The sequence below is a fragment of the Carcharodon carcharias genome, chromosome 22 (assembly GCF_017639515.1).
Source record: "Carcharodon carcharias isolate sCarCar2 chromosome 22, sCarCar2.pri, whole genome shotgun sequence".
Lineage (NCBI taxonomy): Eukaryota > Metazoa > Chordata > Chondrichthyes > Lamniformes > Lamnidae > Carcharodon > Carcharodon carcharias.
The window spans coordinates 29,932,125-29,955,147 of NC_054488.1; the positions used below are offsets into that span (position 1 = coordinate 29,932,125).

The window sequence follows — 23,023 nt, forward strand, 5'->3', positions numbered from 1 at the left end:
CTGCTTCCCCTTCAAAGTAGAGTTTGGAGATAAGCAGCCCCCTGGAGAATGAACAGACTGGGAGCTGAAAACAGAGATGATGAAATCAGAACATAAGGAAGGCACTGACTAGATTCATTATAGATTGATTTTGAAGCTATAACCTTTAACAAGTATCAGACTATGAGACTACGAGTATTACTTTCATCTTGGAAATTTGACATTATTAGAGATTTATCTATGCCTTGCTTTCATATGTTTCTGAGGTAAACTGTTAATTCTGATTTTTATTTTTGCCTAGTTTTTTTCCCCAGTCCTCTCCTCACACCTCACCCTCTTGCTGGGTATATTTCCACTAATGACGGTCATCTTCTGATACCCCACCCTTCACGTGTGACCCTAGGGAGCAAGAGTCAGCATGTTATTTGATCAGGATGGGGAGGTCATCACCAACCAGATCAGCCCTGCTCTCGCCAAACACTTTATAGCACATAGCTGTTAACAATGGGTGTCATACTTGATTTTCCCCTCACTAACCCAAGGTGCATATATCAATTGTAGCACCCGTATCATTTGTTCAGCTGCAATCAGCTGCCTCAGATTAGCTGCATCAATCTCTGGATACATATATTGGTAGTCAAATGATGGTAAACCCATTAATCCTAAATGTAATATTCCTGTTGCACTTGTGGACATGGGGCGAGAATGTGATGGGTTCGGGTGTGATGCCCTTTAAAAATAGCCTGCTGCAATTTATTTTCTAGACTCACTTGTGAACATTAGTAACTTAGTTAAGGCTCTGTGGCCATCTGAATTGTTTCGCAAGAGTGTGGGGCCTTGGAAGAGCAAGGGGAAAAAACTCCAATATGCCTGGGTTTGGAACAACTGCCTTTCTCCCAGTGGAACTATCCAGTCAAACAATCCCACTTCATCATTGCAGTAACTGCCGTTCCTTTATGTTATATCAGAAAGCAGTATGGATTAATACGGTGACACGGACAGTAATAAATTAATCCTCCTAACAACTACCAGCATATGCTCCCGTTACTAAACATGCAGTGACAAACATCTGCCAGTTCTGTTGTTCTTGGAGTGTTGGGATTACTCCACAGGGACACTGCTGCTCTTAAACAAACAGCACCGGTGGATTCCCAGTTTTCACAAGCGACATATTTAGCTTGCTACATCAGCTCTCAACTTAAAGTGACAAAGTCCCACCAAAACGACACAGCAGGTTCTGTGTAGTGGATTTGAAAGGAAAACTGCATCTAATTTCTGCTTCATTCTTCTCTGCTCCCTAACATTCCTCTCCTGAATAAAACTTGTGTTTTATTCTTTGTTCTTGGGATGTGGATGCAGTATTTATTGCCCCGAGGCATTAAGAGCCAAGCTCATAGCGCAGGACTGGAGTCATATATAGCACAGGTCGGATAGGGTATGCAATTTCCTTTTCCTGAAAGACATTAGTGAATCAGTTGGATTTTTAGAACAAAATAAAAGTACCAGATTTATTAAATTTAATTTCATGATTTACCACGTAAAGTTCTACAAACACCAGCAGCCCTTCCCAAATTAACCATTCCAGACAAGTGTCTGCAGATTACCCAGCCTTAGCGGTCCAAATCCAATTTTCATCTCAATCAATGTCCATGTTTTGCAATGTGTCAGCAAGTTAGATCACGATTGGTATCCTCACTGATTCATCCTCTCACTAACCCAGGTATGTGGAAGCCAATTAAAGTGTGCTCATCACTGTAACCCAGTGGCTAAATGAGTAAGTGACATGATACACAGGCCAGGAAATTCCTGACTACATCCATGCTGTTAGGACTCTCTCCTATTACTAGGTTTCCAATACTAACTCATTTACCTATTTCATCTCATGTAGAACAGGTCTTAAAGTTGTTACATTTCACTAATAATTTGGCCTGTTAAACAATACCAGAGCTTTCAAACTGATTTTCAGGGCCTCAAACTGAATGAACCCCAACCACAGGTTCCTCACGCTCCAGGGTGAGGAAGAATGAGCTGGCTCCCCTTCCATATTCAACCCCCTCAGTTGGTCGCAACACTGTTAATTTAAAAGGGATCCCTTCCCCGTGGATATCTTTTCCCAGTCCAAATATATTTATGTTTTAGAAGAAGACAATTTAACCGGCCTATCTTAAGTCAAAGGGTAAGTTTATTAGTTACTAAAAAGCCAAGAAAAATATAAAAACGCTACACATACACACAGATCAGAAATGAGAAGTTGAGAGTCCAAACAAAAGTTTAAAAAAATATACAAATCAGTCTTTGATTTGTCCGTGAGGCGTAGATAGTGAGACGTTGCTGCCGTTAAGTTGGGTGATTCCGGTGGAACTGACTTTGGTAGTTTTGCAGTTGGTTTGGAAACACTTGGTTCTGCAGGATAGCTGAACAGCAGTCCCAGTTCCTTTTTGATTGTGACTTCTGCTGCGTTGCCTCCAGCAAGAGAGAGAAAGAGAGAGACTTTGGGTGACTAGTTGGTCTTCTTGTTGCTGTCACACACACAGCACACCAGCAGCTAGCTTTTTAATCCATTTTTCCCCACGTATTCCTATAAGGGAAAAAAAACCTTGTCTTGCACCCAGAGTCTGTTTTCTTTAATCTCTGACCATTTTACACATTTTGAGATATGAATCAACAGGAGATGGATTTTAGATGACTGCTGAAACGTGGTAATCAGTCTTTTGCCTCTGCAATCACTGGAGATTAAAGTTCAGTCTTTTGCATCTTTCCTATCTCCCTTTTAAGTGTCTCTGCTTGAAGAAGGCCATGACACCTTTTCAAGTGCGACTTTCCATGTTCTCTCAGTACAGGTCTGTCAGTGTAATCGACATAGGAATTTTTCCAGAAAATGGCCACTTTACATTATCCGTCATCTTTTGCTCAGTGTCCTTGCTTGTATTTCTTTAAAAACACACAAATATTCCTCAAAAAGTTCAATATGCCTGTAAGTAACTCATGGCTGTAATCAGCTTTTCATGACAAGATCAGAAGTTAAACACAGATGAGGAAAATCAATTGTTGTTCACCCATTGCAGCATCACGTAGGGTCCAAAATGCTCTCACCACCCTGTCCATAGTCCCATTGCAAGTACTGATCTCTGTGTAAAGAACTGTCCGACATCAGGATGAAGTTTAACCTTACCTTTTGAAGCAAGTAAGGACATCGAGAAGGCAGAAGTGGAGGCGCCTCAGCAGTTGCAATTGTCAAACAGGTTCAAGATACTTGCAATGTGTATGGACTAAAATGGGGCTGCAGGGTGGATGACCATGGTACAGGAAGCCATTCAAGTGGAGCAAGCTCATAGAAAAGTGGTAGTAGGGGACAGCATAGTCAGAGGGATAAACACAGTTCTCTGCAGCTGAGAGTGAGAGTCCAGAAGGCTGTGTGCCTGCCCAGTGCGAGGTTCAAGACATCTGCTCACAGCTGGAAAGGAACCTGCAGTGGGAGCGGGAGGATCCATGGTCATGGCCCATGTTGATACCAAAAACATAGGTAGGACTAGGAAAGAGGTTCAGTATAGCAAGTACGAGCAGCTAGGTGCTAAATTAAAAAGCAGGACCTCAAAGGTAATGCTCTCTGATTACCTGAGCCATGAGCAAATTGGCTAGGGTAAATAAGATTGCAGTGTTTACACATGGCTCAAAGATCGATGTGGGAGAAATGGGCTTCCGTTCATAGGGCACTGGAATTGGCACTGGGGAAAGTGGGAGCTGTACTGTGAAGATGGTCTTCCTTTGAAACATGCTAGGACCAGTTTTTCTGGTGATTCATACAAGTAGGACGTTAGAGAGGACTTTACACTAAATTGTGGGTCGAGGGATCAAGTGTGGGAGGATATGATAAATTAAAGAGAGAAGGAAAAGCAAGGGAGCAAGTTAGCAATAAAGGAAATGATAATCAAAGCATGGCAGGAAGGGAACGAACATATAAAGTTAAGAGTGAGCCAGTAGATAAGGCTAGAGGTTGCGAAAATAGTAAAAGAGCAGAATAGAGGCTCCGTATCTAAATGCACATAGCATTGTTAACAAAATGAATGAATTGAGAACTCAAATAGAAATAAATATGTATGATCTGATAGTCATTACTCAGGCATGGCTCAAGATAACAAAAATGGGACCTGAATACTCAAGGGTACATTACAAGGGTACATTTCAGAAGGACAGGGAGCTGGAAAAAGGTGGAGGGGTAGCTCTGTTAATTAAGGATGGCATTAGTACATTAGAGAGGGATAATCTAAGTTTGAAAGATCAAAATATAGAATCATTTTTAGTAGAGGTAGGAAGTCATTGTGGGAGTAGTTTATAAACTTCCAACAGTTACCACACCATACGACTAAGTATACAGGAAGAAATATTGAGGGCTTGTGACAAAGGGTGATCATGGGTAATTTTAATCTATATATAGATTGGATGAATCAGATTAGCAAGGGGAACCTGGATGATGAGTTCATAGAGTGTTTGAGTGGTTTCTTAGAGCAGCACAATCAATCAGAGATCAGGCTATTCTAGATCTGATAATGTGCAACAAAAAGGATTATTAATGATCTCATAGTAAAGGCATCCCCTAGGTAGATTGAATTTCGCATTCAGTTAGAAGTTGAGAAGAGTGGATGTAAGACTAGTTGTTTTAAACTTAAATAAGGCTAATTATGAGGATATGAAGACAGGGATGGTTAAAGTGAACTGGGAAATTAGTTTAAGAAATAAGTCAGTAGAGATGCAGTGGCAGATATTTAAAGACATACTTCATAAGACTCAGCAAAGATACATTCCAATGAGAATAAAAGACTCTAGGTGAAATACACACCAGCTGTGGCTAACTAAGGGAGTTAAAGATATTATCAGTTTGAAAGAAAAAGCGTACAATTTCACAAAGATTAGTGGCAGGTCAGGAGATTGAACAGAATGTAAAAACCAGCAAAGAATGACTAAAAGAGTAATAAGGAGGGAGTGCGACAGAAAGTGAGCTAGAAATATAAAAACAGATAGTAAGAGTTCCTACAGGTATTTAAAAAGGAAGAGTAATTTTAGTGAGCATTGGTCCTCTGGAGAGAGAGTCTGGGGAATTAATAATAGAAAATAAAGAAACGTCAGGTGAATTGGACAGACATTTTGCATCTGTCTTTACTGTAGAGGATACAAATAACATCCCAGAAACAATTGTGAATTAAGAGGTGAAAGGGGAGCAGGATTTAAAACAATTACAATCACTAGGGTAAGGATACTGACATAATTATTAGAACTAAAAGCTGACAAGTCCCCAGATCCTGGTGTATTTCATCCTAGTGTTACAGCCAGGAAGGGGTCAATTCAAATCCTTCTCTTACCCCCCTGTCCATAAACAGAAGGTGTTTTGAATTAGTTTGTTTTAAAGAATAAATATTGGGGTATTTTTTTTCCCAATCCCTCGATTTTTGTGCAAGATAATTTTACTAATAATCCACAGCGAATTCGAGTTAGGATTAGCTCAGAAGGTTAGTTTATTTCACACATTCAAAATCCACAAGAGGAGTGTACACATTCACACAGTAAAATGGGAATAGAGAAAACATTTATAGTACAAGGACCACAGGAAAGCTGAATATTGGTTCACATGGTTTCCAGAGTCTCAAAGTCAGAGTCCAATGAGGAATTCTTTCACCTTGGTGTTCCGAGTTTGGCTGGCTGGAGGCAGGTGTTGTAAGATTTGCCTTTCAGGTGGTGTTGATGTCACAAGATGAAGTAGACACACAGAGATTGAGTCTGTTCTGTAGGCAATGATGCAAATTTTTCCAGCAGCGTCAGGTTAGATGGGCCAGTTATCCTATCTGGACAAGGCCTGCTTCTTTGTGGCTTGGTAATTGGATGGTAATTCAACAAATTGGACGTGCAGCTCAGAAAGGTAATGTTAAACAATTCAAAAGGCCAGAGTGTAGGGTCATGTGACCTTTCTTCTCCACAATGATTTCAAAAAGAGATGTTTATCTAATGTTTAGAATTGGTTTTGCTTTCAGGACTGATAATGTCTAGACATTATGGGTTGAAAGGGGTGCCATTTATATTGAAGGTCTGGCTTTTGGGAAGCCATTGTCTCAGCAAACCCACTGAATCCACTAGCAAGATCGGCTTATCAAATGCAAATGGCCTTCTTGTGCATCATTTGAAATTGGTCTGACTAGTCCCAGGTTGTCCATTAGTAGCTCCCTAGGCATAAACATTCCTGAAACTGAGAGGAGAATTCTTTAATTCTGGAGACTGCTGGGGATAACTCCCAGATAAAAGGTCAAACATCTCAATTGTCTTTGTTCAGCTGAAAAGTCCAGTTTGAAAATAAGAAATAGCAAAAGAATGAAGTTTTTAAATATATAGTGTTGCATTTCGGTTCTGTGTTGGTGGAACCCGACACCAGGGTCTTAAAAGATATGATTGCTGAGATATCGGGATGTATTGGTTTTGATCTTCCACAATTCCCTAGATTCTATAAAGGTCCCTTCAGATTGGAAAATAGCAAAAGTGACTCTCTATTCAAGAAAGGAAGGAAACAGAAAATAGGAAATTACTGGCCAGTTAGCTTAACATTTGTGATGGGGAAAATACTGGAATCTATTATTAGGGAATTTACAGCTGGACATTTAGTAAATCTCAATGCAATTAGGCAGAGTGAAATTGTCTTTGACTAACTTATGAGTTCTTTGAGGAAGTAACAGGCAACATGGATAAAAGGGGAACCTGTGATTGTGGCATACTTAGATTTCCAGAAGACTTCTGACAAGATGCAATATCAAAGGTTACTATACAAAATAAGAGCTCACAGTGAAACATATTAGCATGGATAGAAGATTAGTTAACAGGAAATAGAGTGTGGCATAAATGGGTCATTTTTGGGTTGGCAGAATGTAACCAACTTTGAGGCGCAGAGGTATCTTGTTGTCCTGGTACATAAATCACAAAAATTTAGTATGCAGGTACAAAGAGTGATTAGGAAGGCAAATGGAATGTTGTCATTTACTACAAGAGGAATGGAATATAAAAGTAAGGATGTTTTGCTACAGTTATATAGGGCACTGGTGAGACCACATCTAGAATCTTGTGTACAGTTTTGATCTCCTTATTTAAGGAAGGATATAATTGCATTAGAAGCAGTTCAGAAAGGTTCACATGACTGATTCCTGGGATGGGGAGGTTATCTTATGAGGAAAGGTTGGACAGGCAGGGCCTGCATCCATTGACATCAGAAGAATGAGAGATATTCTTAGTGAAACATATAAGATTCTGAGGGGCCTTGACAGATTGAATGCTGTCACAAAGGTCACCCCTTGTGGGAAAGATCAGAACTAGGCCACATAGTTTAGAATTAGGGAGATGAGGGAGACAGAGCTAAGGAGAATTTTTTTCTCCCAGATGGTCGTGAGTCCCTGGAACTCTCTTCCCCAGAGAATGGTAGTGGCATGGTCATTGAATATTTTAAAGGCAGAGGTAGATAAATTCTTGATTAACAAGGGAATTGAAGGGTGTCGGAAGTAGGTGGAAAAGTGGTATTGAGGCTACAATCAGATCAGCCATGATCTTATTGAATGGTGGAGCAGACTTAAGCAACTAAATGGCTACTCCTGTTCCTAATTCGTAACTTCATATGTTCACTCATTTCAGCTTCTAACATGTACCATACTTCAACGTATTTCTGGGTCTTAACTTTTCCACACTGCTTCCTAACTTACACTCCTTTATAAGGTGCTGAATTGTCTGACACTAGAGATTAGCCTCATGACTCCTCTCTGCACCAGCTCTAGGGCTATGTCGCAGTAACCAGACCTGGAAACAGGTGCAGTCCAGTTAGAGCACCGTGGTTTCAATATGGCATCTAACTTAATCAGCAATACAGTTCAGCACTGCAATTGCTCAGCTAATAGCTGCACCACAGTGAAAAACATATAATTTCAAATCAATAAGCAATCTTCATTCACCTCAGCCACTTGGACCCCATGCAGACAGCAGAAACACCATACAGTTAAATTCTTCCAATGTGCAACTGTAATCGTGACCTGCATGATGGGCCTTGAGCTTTCATTTGGTTTTTTAACAGAAATCTTTATCAATGCAATAACCACAATTCCTGACACAGCTGGAGTGTTCCCACTGCACTCCTGGCTGAAACCAGTTCATGCAACACAGCACAGGGGTGTAACAAGGTTTGCCACAACTTGCAGAGGTTAGACTAATCTTGGCTTCTACCTGGCATTATCTCGGCCGTGAGATTTCAAGAAGTTTTTCTCTCTGTACCTGGAGAGGAATCCCACCAGCTCATCATTTGTCCTGTGAAATCAAAGAGTTAACACTGTAAGCAAATGTTTATAATCTTTTACTTTGAAACCTCATTGTTGATATTGGTTATGTTGTGCTGCTCAGGATGAAGGGTGTTTCACTCTCCACAATTGCTGTCTGACCTGCTGAGTGTTTCCAGTATTTACTGAATTATTTCAGATTTCCAGCTCCCACAACATTTTTGCTTTGAAAGAATGTTAAGATTGGGGAATGACTCTTCTTACATCTTGATTAACATAAAATTCACCCAGGTTGGATACCGTACATGTTACATACAGAGTAAAGCTCCTCCTATACTGTTCCATCAAACACTCCCAGGGCAGGTACAGCATGGATTAGAGACAGAGTTAAGCTCGCTCTAAACTGTCCCAACAACCAAATTTAACACTAACCTCAGACCATTCTGACTCAGATTGCTAATGTAGTGATGAATTAGCAAATATGGAAGGAACTTGTTTCTAATTGGACTGATCACTTCCACAGGATGTCGAGCTTAACATCCATTGTATTATGTCTGGAATCCAGTCACTGTTATGACTCACTAAACAGAAATAATCAAACAGAGGAGGACATAAAATAATCAGAAAGGTTCTAAATAGAGCCAAATTATCTCAGGCAAATGTCTGGCTAGCTGAGATAGCAGTGAGGTTCAGTACACCTGGGTTCAGGAAAAGACCATCTTAGTTTGTCCTCTCAATCAAAAACTAGTGACCCCTAATTTCAAGGGCTCCTCAAGTAATGGTAGGATTGGATTCATTACAAGGTATTCTGTGATTGTACAGTCCGTTGATATTCATGGTCTTGGCCAACAATAAATGTCCAGTTCTATGAGGTAATTGGAGGGTACCAGTACAGATACAGCATTGATTAGGAGAGGGAACAATGTGAAATGAAATGGGGGAGAAGGAAAGGAGTTGCAGTCGAAGAAGGTGGGCATGGCAATTAAGGAGAGTACACAGGATGTACCCAGAAGAGAAAGAAAGGATGGATGGGGTGGTTTGGGGGGGGGGGGGGTGTTGGTGGTAAAGAAAGGGCAAGAAAAAGAGAGAAGGGGAAAAGGAGAGAGAAAGGGGGACTGGAAGGGAAGGAGAAAGTAGAGGATCAGAGGAGGATGGAAAAGAGATGTAAACAGTGGCCAAAGTGACTTGCTGCTGTTCAGAGTTTGATATCAATGCTTTATTTGAATAAGAATAGAGCAACTAACACAGGTTGAGTTAGTTAAAAGAAATGCATATAAATCATCAAAATGTAGACTTCATTAGGTGCTGAAAATGAGTGAGTCTGTGCAAGTCTGTAAAGTGGCTGGGTTAGAATCTGCTCAGACAAAGCTTTTCATTAAAACACACACAACCTCTGTACACAGCTCAGGGTTCTCAGTGGGTACAAATCCATCAATATATAACACTGGGGTATGGTACTGGTGGGTAATTCTCTGTTGCAGTACAATAAAGGGTGAGTATGCGTCAAACTAAGTTAGTGGTGCCAGCAATTCCAGTTACATTTAACAGCTACAATCCAGGAAGAGGTATTATGCAAATGAGACATAATACCCACTGGGATGGATGGTGAAAGCACCATGATGCAGGGGAGCAGTTGTGCATCCTCAGGCACTCAGGTTTTTTTTAGAATTATGAAGTGGAACAAGCACCATCTATTCAGATGCCACAGGAGTATACTCTAATGCTATACAATGATAGGCTTAGACCCACTATTACCATACCCCAGCCTTTTACAGTGACAGACCTGTATACACCGGTATAGACCCCCAGCGTTATACAGTGACAACTTGTACCCAGCAGCACTATACCATAGTATTATACAGTGACAGAACTATACACACCAGTAGTGTAACAGACCTATACCCATTAGTAATATATTTCACTATTATACAGTGACAGACCTGTACCTACCAGAACCATACCCAAATGTTACATAGTGATAACTCTGCACCCACCAGTACTTTAATCCAGTGCTATACAAGGACAAACCTGTACTACCGGTATTGTACTCCAGTTTATACAGTGAGGGACCTGTACCCACCAGTATATTACTCACTGTTAGACAGTGAGATACCAGTGCTCACCAGTAATGAACCCCAGTTCGTTCATGACAGATGTGTATCCACAAATACTGTATCCTAGTGTTATATAGTGACAGACCTGCAGCCATCAGTAGTGTATCACAGTACTATAAGTGACAGACTTGTACCACCAGTACACTACCCAGTGTTATAGTGACAAACCAATGTCTGCCAGTACGCTATCCAGTGTTATGTAATAGATCAGTACCCATGAGCGATGGTTAGTGATAGACCTGTAGCCATCAGTACCCCCAGTGTTCCAGAGTGGTGACGAGTACTCACCCATATTATACCCCTTTGTTAAACAGCAACAGAGATATACCCACCAGTACCATATCCCAGTGTTATACCTTGATGGACCTGTACCCCCTGTCAACCCTGAGCTATGTTCAGAGGCAGTGTGTTTTAATGAAGGGCTTTATTTGAGCAGATTGTAACCCAGGCACTTTACAGATATACACAGATATTCATTCATTTTCAACATCCAACAAAGTCTTTGCTTTGATGATATATAAAAATTTCATACATTTCTTTTCCTCCACCTGCAAACTTCCCTCTTCCACTAAGTGCACTGCTTCTTGCAATGATTCAGCTCCAGGGGTACAATCTAAGCAACGACTCAACTAGAAAACCTGGTCTCAGGACTGGTAACTGCCTGCTCACTGCACCCTGACCAGTGCACCCCCCATGTCTCAGCATTGTTGGCTGTTTAGAAACCCCCAGCCCCACCACACCGTGGCTCCAACCACTTTACATTTTAATCCCTGGGTCTCAAGCTGGCTTGAGGTTACCATACTGTTCTTTTTTTTTGTACAGGTGGATAATTAACATAATACCCTGCATCAGTTTCAACCAGAAGTTTGCCCATCTAATAACCTTATTTCCCATATTGTGTTAAGAAATCGTCATGTACAACTTGAAACTGGTTACAGTTTCTTGTTCTAACCCCCCGTTGTAAATCATTATTTATAAAAGCTTCACCCTGGAGTTTTCATTTTCTTTTGAAGTCCTTCATTTGTAATTATGATCCTTGAATTTAAATTATGAACACAGCAGAAAAATTCACTGTGATTTAATTGATCTAAAAGTTTCATAATTGAAAACAGTTCTGTCACATCCCCTCGCAATCTTTTTCCAACATAGACAGAACCCAGGGTAGGTAGTCTTTCCCCAAACATCATCCAACGTCTGATGTATGTTCTCATGCGTGAAAATCCACCACTCAGGACTTGTCCAATGTTTACAGCTCTGCATTAGGTCCTGAGGGTAATTATATGGTTTTGTGTAGCGAACGGACTTCAGGCAAGCTAAACAACTTTATTCAATATGGCCAACAATGGTGAGATTTGGGATACCTTCAATCACTCTGCTCTCAGGTCCCCTAATGTTCATTTTGGATAACATACGTAAATACTCCCAAGTCTGTATGAAGTTAGTCAGGTCAGTGGCTAGGGAAAAGTATTAGTCATTGTTCCCAGCCCTGATGGAAACTGCATGTTGATGTAAGATGAAGACAGGATCAGACATGGTTGTGATGTGTTCCTCATTATCAAATACCCAGCTGCGCATGAAGAATGAATGTGAATGAAGTACCAGGGTGATGCTGGTTTCAAGGGACAAAGAGAAACAACAAGCAAAATAAATAAACGTATTGACAATGTCCCAAAGTTTGAATGAAGTCACAAAATGGTGGAATCCATTGTTAGGTGATTAGCTGCTCTGAGTGAATTACACGCTGATGCATTTGAAGGTTGACCATTTGCAAACACCTAGGCTGGATGTTTATTAGGTCAGGAAGAATTGAACAAAATGGGAACAAAGTCAAATGGTATCACGCCAACAGAGACAAATGCCTCGCTGATTTCTCTAAGGATGCTTATCTGGCCATCTTTGTGCTTGCCCGTGACTCATGATACATTCCCTAGCTTTTGTCAGTTTTTGGCTAGATTCCAAAGGGAATATATATCTGGTGAGCAGCTTTCCCGTCAGCCTAATAAGTGAAGGCCCTCCCTGCATGACACCAAAACATGACGAGATCGATTCAAGGCATATGCTGTGTCCGCTAATCTTAATGTCAGAGCATTCATGAGGAAAGGTGGCAACAACTGACTTTAGTGTTCAGGCAAAGAAGTGAGGACAAAGTACCAGGCACCATCTTCCTTCCTTCCCACCATCCAGCCACTGACATTGGTTAAGGGTAGGATTACAAGCTTCCCACTGTCAGTGAACTTGCTTGTGGTTACTGTCGAAACTCACACATGATAAACTTAAGAGTGACAGACAGAAATCTGTCAGCACATATGGTACTCCAGGGGAGATACGGGAGGACAGAGCAAGTATCAACAAAACTGTAACTTTTCTCAAAATAACATTAATAAAGGATCTGTGTTACTCCCATGGCTCCAATCAGGAGCTCATTCATTTCACCTTCCCATTATTCAAACACCACTGACCTGGTAGGGTAGTCAGTGGCACTCAGGTTGATGAAATAGTCCCACTCCCAGTCCGCCATTTCCAGCAGATCTTTCATGCAGTGCAGGTACATCTTCAGCAGACTTGCACCTCCCCAGATTGTAACCATCCGCCAGGGGGTTATCCGGATGTTGGAGTAATGCTGGGCTAGTTTCAACGTCTCTCTGTGCAGGTAATCGGAACGCTGCAGGTTCAGAATGGCAGAAGTTACATATAAAGTCTAAAAGAAATTGAAATAATTGCACTCAATTTCCCAAGCCTCTGTCGAAACACACTCTGGAAGGATTCCTAGTCAAACTAAACCAATTTTATTTATGCAAGCACTTCCATGGCTGCTCGTATCTAGCCAGCCCCTCATACAGCCATTTTTTTCCTCAGAAACCCCTCCCTTAAATTTATTCCCCCCATGCTAACAACACATTGGTTGAATTAATCACGTGATCCCTACTCAGTTGAACTGAACTTAAAGTGACAGTCATTACAGCCCCCTCTTTTCATTTTCACCTCCATTGAATGGTACAGGACAGAAAGAGTCCCATTAGTCCCAACCCCTTCCGCATAGCTCTGCAAACTTTTCCTTTTCAATTATCTATCCAATTCCATTTTGAAATCTGCTATTGAATCTTCTTCCACTTCCCTTTCAGGCAGTGCACTCTAGATCACAAAAACTCACTGCGTAAAATATATCTAATCACCCCAATGGTTCTTTTGCCAATAACCCCTTCACCTACAGGCCACTTTCCTTCTTGGTTAAAGATTCCACCATATATAATTTGAGTAGAATGGCTCTCACCATGAGGTCACAGCATGGTTACCCCCAACTACCGCTCTTCCAGAGCCTTCTACTTACTCAACCATTTATTTCACCCGCTGCCTTCCTTTTAAACTTACTTGTCCGCTTCTTTCCTGGTGCTATCTCTGCCTTATTCCAGCTTGCTTAACTTCTGCACTTAGCAACTAGCTCAATATTAGCCTTCAGCTGAAATCCCCTCATCCGTTCTGCATCTGACAACAATATGAGCTATCGGAGAAAGATAAGGAAAAAATAGCGAACTTGCATGTGCCTTTCATGACCTCAGGATGTTCCCTTACAGCCAATGAAGTACTTCTGAAGTGCAGTTACTGTTGTAATACAGAAAACAGAAACCAATTTGCACACAGCAGTCTCCCACATACAGCATTGAGATAAGTGACCAAATGGTCCGATTTAGTGTTGTCTGAGGGATAAATATTGGTCATATCGCACTTTAATGCAGTAAAATGTCTCAAGGCGCTTAACAAGAGCATTAATAGTAGTCAAACAGTGGGATTTTCCCCTCAGCGCACAAGCGTGGTGGCGAGTGGAATAAGCAGTGCTTTTCCTGCCGACCACAATGGCATGTTTTTGTGCCGTATTGCCCACTTCCCATCTTACTAAATATGCAGCAGCAAGAAACATCATATTGCGGGCGGGTGACCAGTGATTTGCCTGCCCTGCTGTAACCTCAACGGATCATCACTCCGGGTGCCATATTTAAACCGCACCTGCGCACAGCTTTCTCAAGTCTGCATCCCAGGTCTGCTCCAAGCAAGTGATGGCCCCCAAAGCCAAGAAACATTCTGCCCCCAAGTTCAGTGGCACCTCGCTGGATCGCCATCTGGATGCTGTTGAGGACTGCCAGGATGTGCTGTACCCCCATGATGGCCGGAGCAGGCCCACAAACCTCTCAACTGCAGCTTGGGAGGCAGTAGCCATGGCAGTGAGCGCCAGTGCCGCACAGAAGAGGTCAGCCATCCAGTGCAGAAAAAGGATGAATGCTCTCATCCAGGGTAAGTCAACCAGCTCATCACTCTCAACTCACACACTCACAAGCCCATCGAACATTTGCATCATGACACTCCTTTGATCTCACACACTGCCAGCTCAAGGGACATCACCACTCTTGCACACACCTTCACATCACCATCTGGACTCATATCGTGTGTAACTGGCATCCTAATACTGTGTACGGCTCCATTCACCACCCACACAAGGTAGGCATCCATATTTTCTGTCATTGCATGTGTCCCGCTCACACTCTCTATCTGTCTTTATGCAGGACAAGCTTGCCCACAATAGATGGGAGAGGTCCTAATCTGGTGGTGCAATGACTGAAATAAAGTCCCTCATTCCCTTTGAGGGGTGAGCTATTGAGCTGGCAGGTGAGGACTGGGATCGATCATGCAACGACAATGTCAGTGGCGCACACCCAAATAAGGATCCTGTACCAGCTGACCCCTCAGATAACGATTCTGAGAGTCCATTTGTCTTATTTTTTAGTCACCTGCCATGCACTAATTTTCTCTAGAAAGTGCCTCAGGGAGACCACGAGCCAGTCCCTCATCTCAAGCCCTGACGACACCTCAGATGAGGATGCTGAACAAAGTCTTGGGCCAGGATTTTACGGCCACCTACAAGCAACTTTTGGGAGCTTCATCCTCTGCATCTGAAGGGGGTCCTGCTGCCCCTTGCTCATCAGGGTGAAGCTCCTCCCTTTGGCGAGCATGGAACCACAGTAGCAATCTTCTCCGCCTTCTCTCCTGCCTGTATGCGATTATGCAGGCAGCAATAAATGCAGCCTCCATCTTCCTGAAAGTCTCCTCTCTGCAGATCAATGTGAAGAGTGAGCATCAGCATCCAAAGGTCCTATTTCTGTTGATTACTAGTGAATGACTGTGGGTTCAAGGCCTTGATACTAGTGTCATCATCTATTCTCCACTGAAATTCTGCCCAGCACAATGTCCATTTCAAGGCTCACCAACCCCCCCACCCTCTCACATGACCAACTGCAATGAGATTGCTTTGGCCAGGCATTTAGGCATGCTGCTTATAAGACTGTACTCTTTGGAATACAGATAATGGCAAGTGTTTAGTAAGGGAGTGAGATTATTTCGGGGGTGGGTCTACCAGTGCTGAGTCTCTGAGTTCCTGCTTTTAACAGGCATCTGAATTTTCTCCAATCATCCACTTGCTTTTGACTTCATTATTGCTCTGGGGAGTTTCCATGCTCGGAACGAGGGGTGATTATAAGGAGGTTGATAAGTGGCAGAATTCAGGTGTAGTCTCGCAGGACTAAGTTTTTTTGCTCAACTCTCCTGTTTCCCACATTGTCATTGAAAGACTCTTAACATTTTGCAGCTGTGCATCTCCCCTCATTTGGTTATACACAGTTCAGTCGGGTGTCCCTTTAATCGGTTCCCTAGTGCTAGTTCCCCAGCACTCAAAATCTCACAGTGCAGAAGAGGCCCTTCGGCCCATTGAGGCTGCACCAACACGTGAGAAACACCTGACCTACCTACCTAATCCCATTGACCAGCACTTGGCTCATAGCCTTGAATGTTATGATGTGCCAAGTGCTCATCCAGGTACTTTTTAAAGGAAGTGAGGCAACCCGCCTCCACCACCCAGCCAGGCAGTGCATTCCAGACCGTCACCACCCTCTGGGTAAAAAAGTTTTTCCTCACATTCCCCTAAAACTCCTGCCCCTCATCTTGAATTTATGTCCCCTTGTGACTGACCCTTCAACTAAGGGGAACAGCTGCTCCCTATCCACCCTGTCCATGCCCCTCATAATCTTGTACACCGCGATCAGGTTGCCCCTCAGTCTTCTCTGCTCCAATGAAAACAACCCAAGTCTATCCAACCTCTCTTCATAACTTAAATGTTTCATCCCAGGCAACATCCTGGTGAATCTCCTCTGCACCCCCTCCAGTGCAATCACATCCTTCCTATAATGTGGCGACCAGAACTGCACACAGTACTCCAGCTGTGGCCTCACTAAGGTTCTATACAGCTCCAACAGGACCTCCCTACTTTTGTAATCTATGCCTTGATTGATAAAGGCAAGTGTCCCATATGCCTTTTTCACCATCCCACTACCATGCCCCTCTGCTTTCAGAGATCTATGGACACACACGCCAAGGTCACTTTGTTCCTCAGAACTTCCTAGTGCCATGCCGTTTATTGAATACTTGCTTGTCAAATTACTCCTTCCAAAGTGTATCACCTCACACTTTTCGGATTAAATTCCATCTGCCATTTATCTGCCCATTTGACCATTCCGACTACATCTTCCTGTAGCCCAAGACACTCAACCTCACTATTAACCACCCAGCCAATCTTTGTGTCATCCGCAAACTTACTAATCCTACCCCACACATAGTCATCTATGTTGTTTATATAAATGACAAAAGTAGAGGACCCAGCACAGATCCCTGTGGTACATCACTGGACACTGGCTTCCAGTCACTAAAGCATCCTTCTGTCAACACCCTCTGTCCTCTACAACTAAGCCAATTTTGAATCCACCTTATCAAATTACTCTGTATCCCATGTGCATTTGCCTCTTTATAAGTCTCCCATGTGGGACCTTGTCAAAGGCTTTGTTGAAATCCATATAAACTACATCAACTGCACTCCTCCTCAATGCCCTCAGCGCTCCCCTCCACAGATTTCTCAGTTTTATTTTCTACTGTGCCATCGCTTCAGGTTTCAAAATGGTGTTACTAAGGTTTTATTACCAGACCAGCTTTGACTCTCCCTGTGTGATTGTGGAAACCCCTCCCATCATTGTGGAGGAGCATAATGCTCAGGCTTCCCTCCCTCCAACTACTCTTGGTCCTCCCCCCTGTAATCCTTAATCCCATTGTGATGGTGGTGGGTATCCCTGTATGACCCCCCCGCCCTCTCTGAATCATTTGAGGTGGATGTGCCTATGCCCTATGTGCATTCTACCCCTTCCCATCTTGAGGCCTATTGCACAGTGAAACATAGAGAGCCTCACTGCCCCCACAAAACTATTGAATGCCCCTACACTACTTTTTCCTTATTCAAAGGCTGCAGATGCCTCCCCTAATTGTGAGTGTGCCATCTGCAGATCTGCTCAGTATTATGGCAGAGACCCCACCTGGTCTGACGCACGTGATGTTACAACCACAACCTGCGGACAACATGCTGGGCTTAACTGGCACGAGACTGACATGCTCTACTGCTCCTTGAACTGGGACAAGGGCAGTCTTTGCAAGCTCAGCAGTGTAACTAATGTGTTCTTTCATTCCACAATCCTCCCATTTTGGCCCCACCTCGCTTATGTTCCTCTGTAAGAGACGCTCTCTCCATTGTTCCAAGAGGACACTTCCACAGCACCCCCCCACCGGCCCCCTCCCCTCAATCATGTGTCTGACTGCAACCTTTCCCAGTCTCCCCAACCCCAAGTCGAACCCTTGCCCTATAGCACCTTCCCTTGCCTCTGTCTTGTCTTCCTCCCACCAGTCAAGCCCTTGTCCTGCAGTTCTGTTTTGCCTTCCCCCCAACCCCCATCAAGCTCTCACCCTGTAGCACATTACAACCCAATCCCACCTTACCGCTGCTCTGGTACATAGAAGCTTGCCTCTGAAAGACCCCTGAAAGCGAATTGGTGCTGCCTGCAAAGCCTGGCACAGAATCCGAGATGCCACGAATACTGCAGAATGCAAGGTAGGCAAATGAACCTCAAAGTCACAAGCGAAGTGCAGGTCGCCGGTGCACATCGCTTAGGTCTGGTTGTCAAACACGCCGGTCTAATTAGATGCCGGTATGGCCTATTGATCCAGTGTGGGTGGGTGATGCCGGTAAGCATCCTTGATAATGAGCATTCATGAGATTCAAAACTATTTAAGTGACGTTCTTAACATGGCACAGGGGGAAGGAAATGTGCCATTTGAAGGTCTGGAGACCAAATTGAGGTCCGGAATGGACGATCACAACCTATTTTTATGCCAACGGGAAACTGACTATTTCACTCCTGCGATATTTTGCACTCCCGCAAAATCCCTTCCATAGTTTCAAATGGAACAGACAGAGGCTTTTCAACTCATCTAGTCTGTGCATGCTCTCTGCAAAGCAAACCAGTCAATCCAAGTCACTCCCCCACTCACTGCCCCAGCCCTGCAAATTTATTATCTCCAAGTGTTCATCTAATTCCCTTCTGAAATCAGTGACTGTTTCCACTTCAACCACACTTATAAGCACTGAGTTCCAGATAATTATCATTATTGGGCAAAATTGTCACTGAGATATTAAGACAAATGGCCAAAACTTTGGTACAGGTGTTAGGTTTTAAGGAGTGCCACAGAAAAGTGAGATAGTTATAGGGTGGAAATTCCAAAGGTTAAAGCTAGACTAATGGTGGAGAGAATTGAATCAAGGGTGTGCAAGAATTTAGAATTGGAAAAGGAATTCCTTAACGTTTACCATGAAATCTTTTAAATTCGCCCGAGGGGGTAGTTGGAGTATCAGTTTAATGTCTCATCTGAAAGACAGGTGAAAGAGATGTCTGAATGAGTAGAAGGTCCAGGTATTTCACCAATGAAGCAATAGAGAGGGTATATGAAGGATGTGTGTAGATGTTGTCAAAAGTGCCACATAAAAGACTGATTTGGAAAACAGAACCACATGGTATCAAAGGGACATAGATAACTTGGGTACAAAACTGGCTGAAAATTGGAGGCAGAAAGTACTAGTGAATGGATTTTTAAAAATTCATTCATGGGATGTGGGCATCGCCGGTAAGGCCAGCATTTATTGTCCATCCCTAATTGCCCTTGAGAAGGTAGAAGAGGGAAGAGGTGGAAGCATGGAAGAGTGAAGACCCTTGAGAAGTTGCCTACTTGAACTGCTGCAGTCCATGTGGTGTAGGTACACCCACAATGCTGTTAGGGAGGGAGTTCCAGGATTTTTACCCAGTGACAGTGAAGGAAGGGAGATATTTTTCCAAGTCAGAACAGTGACTGGCTTGGAGGGGAACTTTCAGGTGATGGTGTTCCCAAATGTCCGCTGCCCTTGTCCTTTTACATGGTGGTGCTCATGGGTTTGGAAGGTGCTGCCTAGGGAGCCTTGGTGAATTTCTGCAGTGCATCTTCTAGATGGTACACACTGCTGCCACTGTGCATCGATGGTGGAGGGAGTGCCAATCAAGCAGGCTGCTTTGTCCTGGATGGTGTCAAGTTTATTGGAGCTACACTCATCCAGGCAAGTGCAAAGCTACCCGTGGCTTGTGCATTGTACTTGGTGGACAGGCTTTGGAGGGGGTTGGTCAGGAGGGGAGTTAATCGTTACAGGATTCCTAGATTCTGACCTGTTCTTGTAGCTGCACTGTTTATATGGCTAGTCCAGTTCAGTTTCTGATCAAAGGTAACTACCAGGATGTTGATAATGGAGGATTCAGTGATGGTAATGCCATTGAATGACAAGGGGTGATGGGTAGACTCTCTCTTGGTGGAGTTCATCATTGTCTGGCACTTGTGTAGTGCGAACGTTACTTGTCTCTTGTCAGCCGAAGCCTAGAGATTGTCCAAGTTTTGCTGCATTTAGCCATGGACTGCTTGAGTATTTGAGGAGTCGTGAATGGTCTTGAACACTGTGCAATCATCAATGAACACCTACACTTCTGACCTTATGATGGAAGGAAGGTCATTGATGAAGAAGCTAAAGATGGTTGGGCCTAGGACTCTACCCTGAGTAACTCCTGCAGCGATGTCCTGGAACTGAGGTGATCAACCTCCAACAACCACAGCCATCTTCCTTTGTGCTAGGTACGAGTCTAACCAGTGATGAGTTTTCCCCCTGATTCCCACTGACTCAGTTTTGCTTGCGCTCCTTGATGCCACACTCGGTCAGATGCTGCCTTGATGTCAAGGGCAGTCACTCTCACCTCATCTTGGGAATTCAGCTCCTTTGTCCATGTTTGAACCAAGGCTGTAATGAGGTCAGAAGCTGAGTGACCCTGACGGAACCCAAACTGAGCATCAGTTAGCAGGTTATTGCGAAGCAAGTGTCACTTGATAGCACTGTTGATGACCCCTTCCATCAACGTACTGATAATCAAAAGTAGGCTGAAGAAGTGATAACTGGCCAGGTTGGATTTGTTCTGCTTTCTGTGTACAGGATATACCTGGGCAATTTTCCATATGGCTGGGCAGATGCCAGCATTTGTAGTTGTACTGGGATAGCTTGGCTAGGGGCACGGCAAGTTCTGGAGCACAAGTCTTCAGTAATATTGCCGGAATATTGTCAGGGTCCATAGCCTTTGCGGTATCCAGTGCCTTCAGCCATTTCTTGATAACACATGGTGTGAATCGAACTGGCTAAAGATTGGCTTCTGTGATGCTGGGGACCTCCAGAGGAGGCTGAGATGGATCATCCACTCGGCACTTCTGGCTGAAGATTATAGCGAATGTTTAGCCTTATCTTTTGCACTGATGTTCTGGGCTTCTCCATCACTGAGGATGGGGATATTTGTGGAGACTCTTCCTCCAGTGAGTTGTTTAATTGTCCACCACCATTCACAACTGGATGCGGCAGAACTTAAATCTGATCCATTGGTTGTGGAATTGCTTAGCTCTATCACTTGCTGCTTATACAGTTAGGCACACGAGTAGTCCTGTGTTGTAGCTTCACCAGGTTGACACCTCATTTTTGGGTATGCCTGGTGCTGCTCCTGGCATGCCCTCCTGCACTCTTCATTGAACCAGGGTTGTTCCCCTGCCTTGGTTGTAATGGTTGAGTGTGGGATATACCAGGCCATGAGGTTACACATGGTTGAGTACAATTCTGCTGCTGCTGATGGCCCACAACGCCCCACAGATGCCCAGTCGTGAGGTGATGGATCTGTTCTAAATCTATCCTTTTTAACATTGTGGTGGTGCCACACAACACAATGGAGAGTGTCCACAATGTGAAGATGGGAGTTCGTCCCCACAAGGACTGTCTATTGGTCACTCCTATCGATGCTGCAGGTCGGAGAGAGCAAGGCCAAATATATTTTTCCCTCTTGTCGGATCCCTCATCACCTGCCGCAGACCCAGTCTAGCAACTATGTCCTTTAGGACTCGGCCAGCTTGGTCTGTGGTGGTGCTACCGAGCCACTCTTGGTGATGGACATTGAAGTCACTCATTGAAGCTGCACTCATCCAGGCAAGTGGAGAATATTCTATCACACTCCTGACTTGTGCCTTGTAGATGGCGGACAGTCTTTGTGGAGTCAAGAAGTGAGTTACTCGCTGCAAGATTGCTAGTCTCTGACCTGTTTTTATAGCCACAAGACTATATGGCTAGTCCAGTTCAGTTTCTGGTCAATGGTTATCCCTAGGATGCTGATAGTGGGGGATTCAGCGATGGCAATGCCATTGAATGTCAAGGGGCGATGGTTAGATTCTCTCTTGTTGGAGATGGTCATTGCCTGGCATTTGCGTGACACAAACATTACATGCCACTTGTCAGCTCAAGCCTGGATATTGTCCAGGTATTGCTGCATTTGGATATGGACTGCTTCAGTACCTGAGGAGTCACAAATAATGCTGAACATTGTGCAACTATCAGCAAACATCTCCACTTCCAAACTTATGATGGAAGCAAGGTCATTGATGAAGCAGCTGAAGATGGTTGGGCCTAGGACACTACCCTGAAGATGATCTGGAACTGAGACAATTGATCTCGAACAAGCACAACCACAACCATCTTCCTTTGTGCTAGGTATGACTCCGACTAGCAGAGGGTTTTCCCCCTGATTCCCATTGGCTCCAGTTTTGCAAGGGCTCCTTGATGCCACACTTGGTCAAATGCTGCCTTGATGCACTCTCACGTCACCTCTGGAGTTCAGCCCTTTTGCCCATGTTTGAACCAAGGCTGTAATGAGGTCACCAGCTGAGTGACCCTGGCAGAACCCAAACTGAGCATGTGGGCAATTTTCCACAATGCAGGGTGGATGCCAGTGTTGTAGCTGCACTGGAACAGCTTGACTTGTGATGATTTAGTGATTGCAGAGAAGTATGCTGTGGGGTTGCTCAGGGTTGGGATTTGGACCATTGTTTTTCTTCTATATATAAAGCATGGACTTGGGTATACGAACACATGTCCTAAGCTTGTGGATGAGTCAAAACATGACAACTTAGTAGAGAGTGAACGTTACTGTAGCAGGCTTTAGGAGGAAACACTCCGGTGAAAGTGAAGACACCTGGCAGATGAAAAAGAAATTTAAAAAGACCAACTTTTATATAGTGCTTTTGCATGGCCACTGGATTTTTCAAAGAACTTTACAACCAATTAATTTCCTTTGAAATGTAATAACTGTTGTATTGTAGAAAGTACGGCAACCAATATGTAGG

The 23,023-nt window shown here is 43.5% G+C and overlaps 1 protein-coding gene across 1 annotated transcript in view; it reads right to left on the minus strand.

Annotated features, from left to right (window-relative positions):
• The window catches only part of xylt2 (xylosyltransferase II), a 324,124-nt gene that overhangs the window by 136,605 nt on the left and 164,496 nt on the right, over positions 1–23,023 (minus strand). The window contains exons 5-6 of the mRNA XM_041216822.1: positions 12,844–13,046; positions 8,221–8,301 (exon numbers count right to left, since the gene is read on the minus strand). Coding sequence (XP_041072756.1) covers positions 8,221–8,301; positions 12,844–13,046 — 284 coding nt within the window. The remainder of the gene's footprint in view (positions 1–8,220; positions 8,302–12,843; positions 13,047–23,023) is intronic.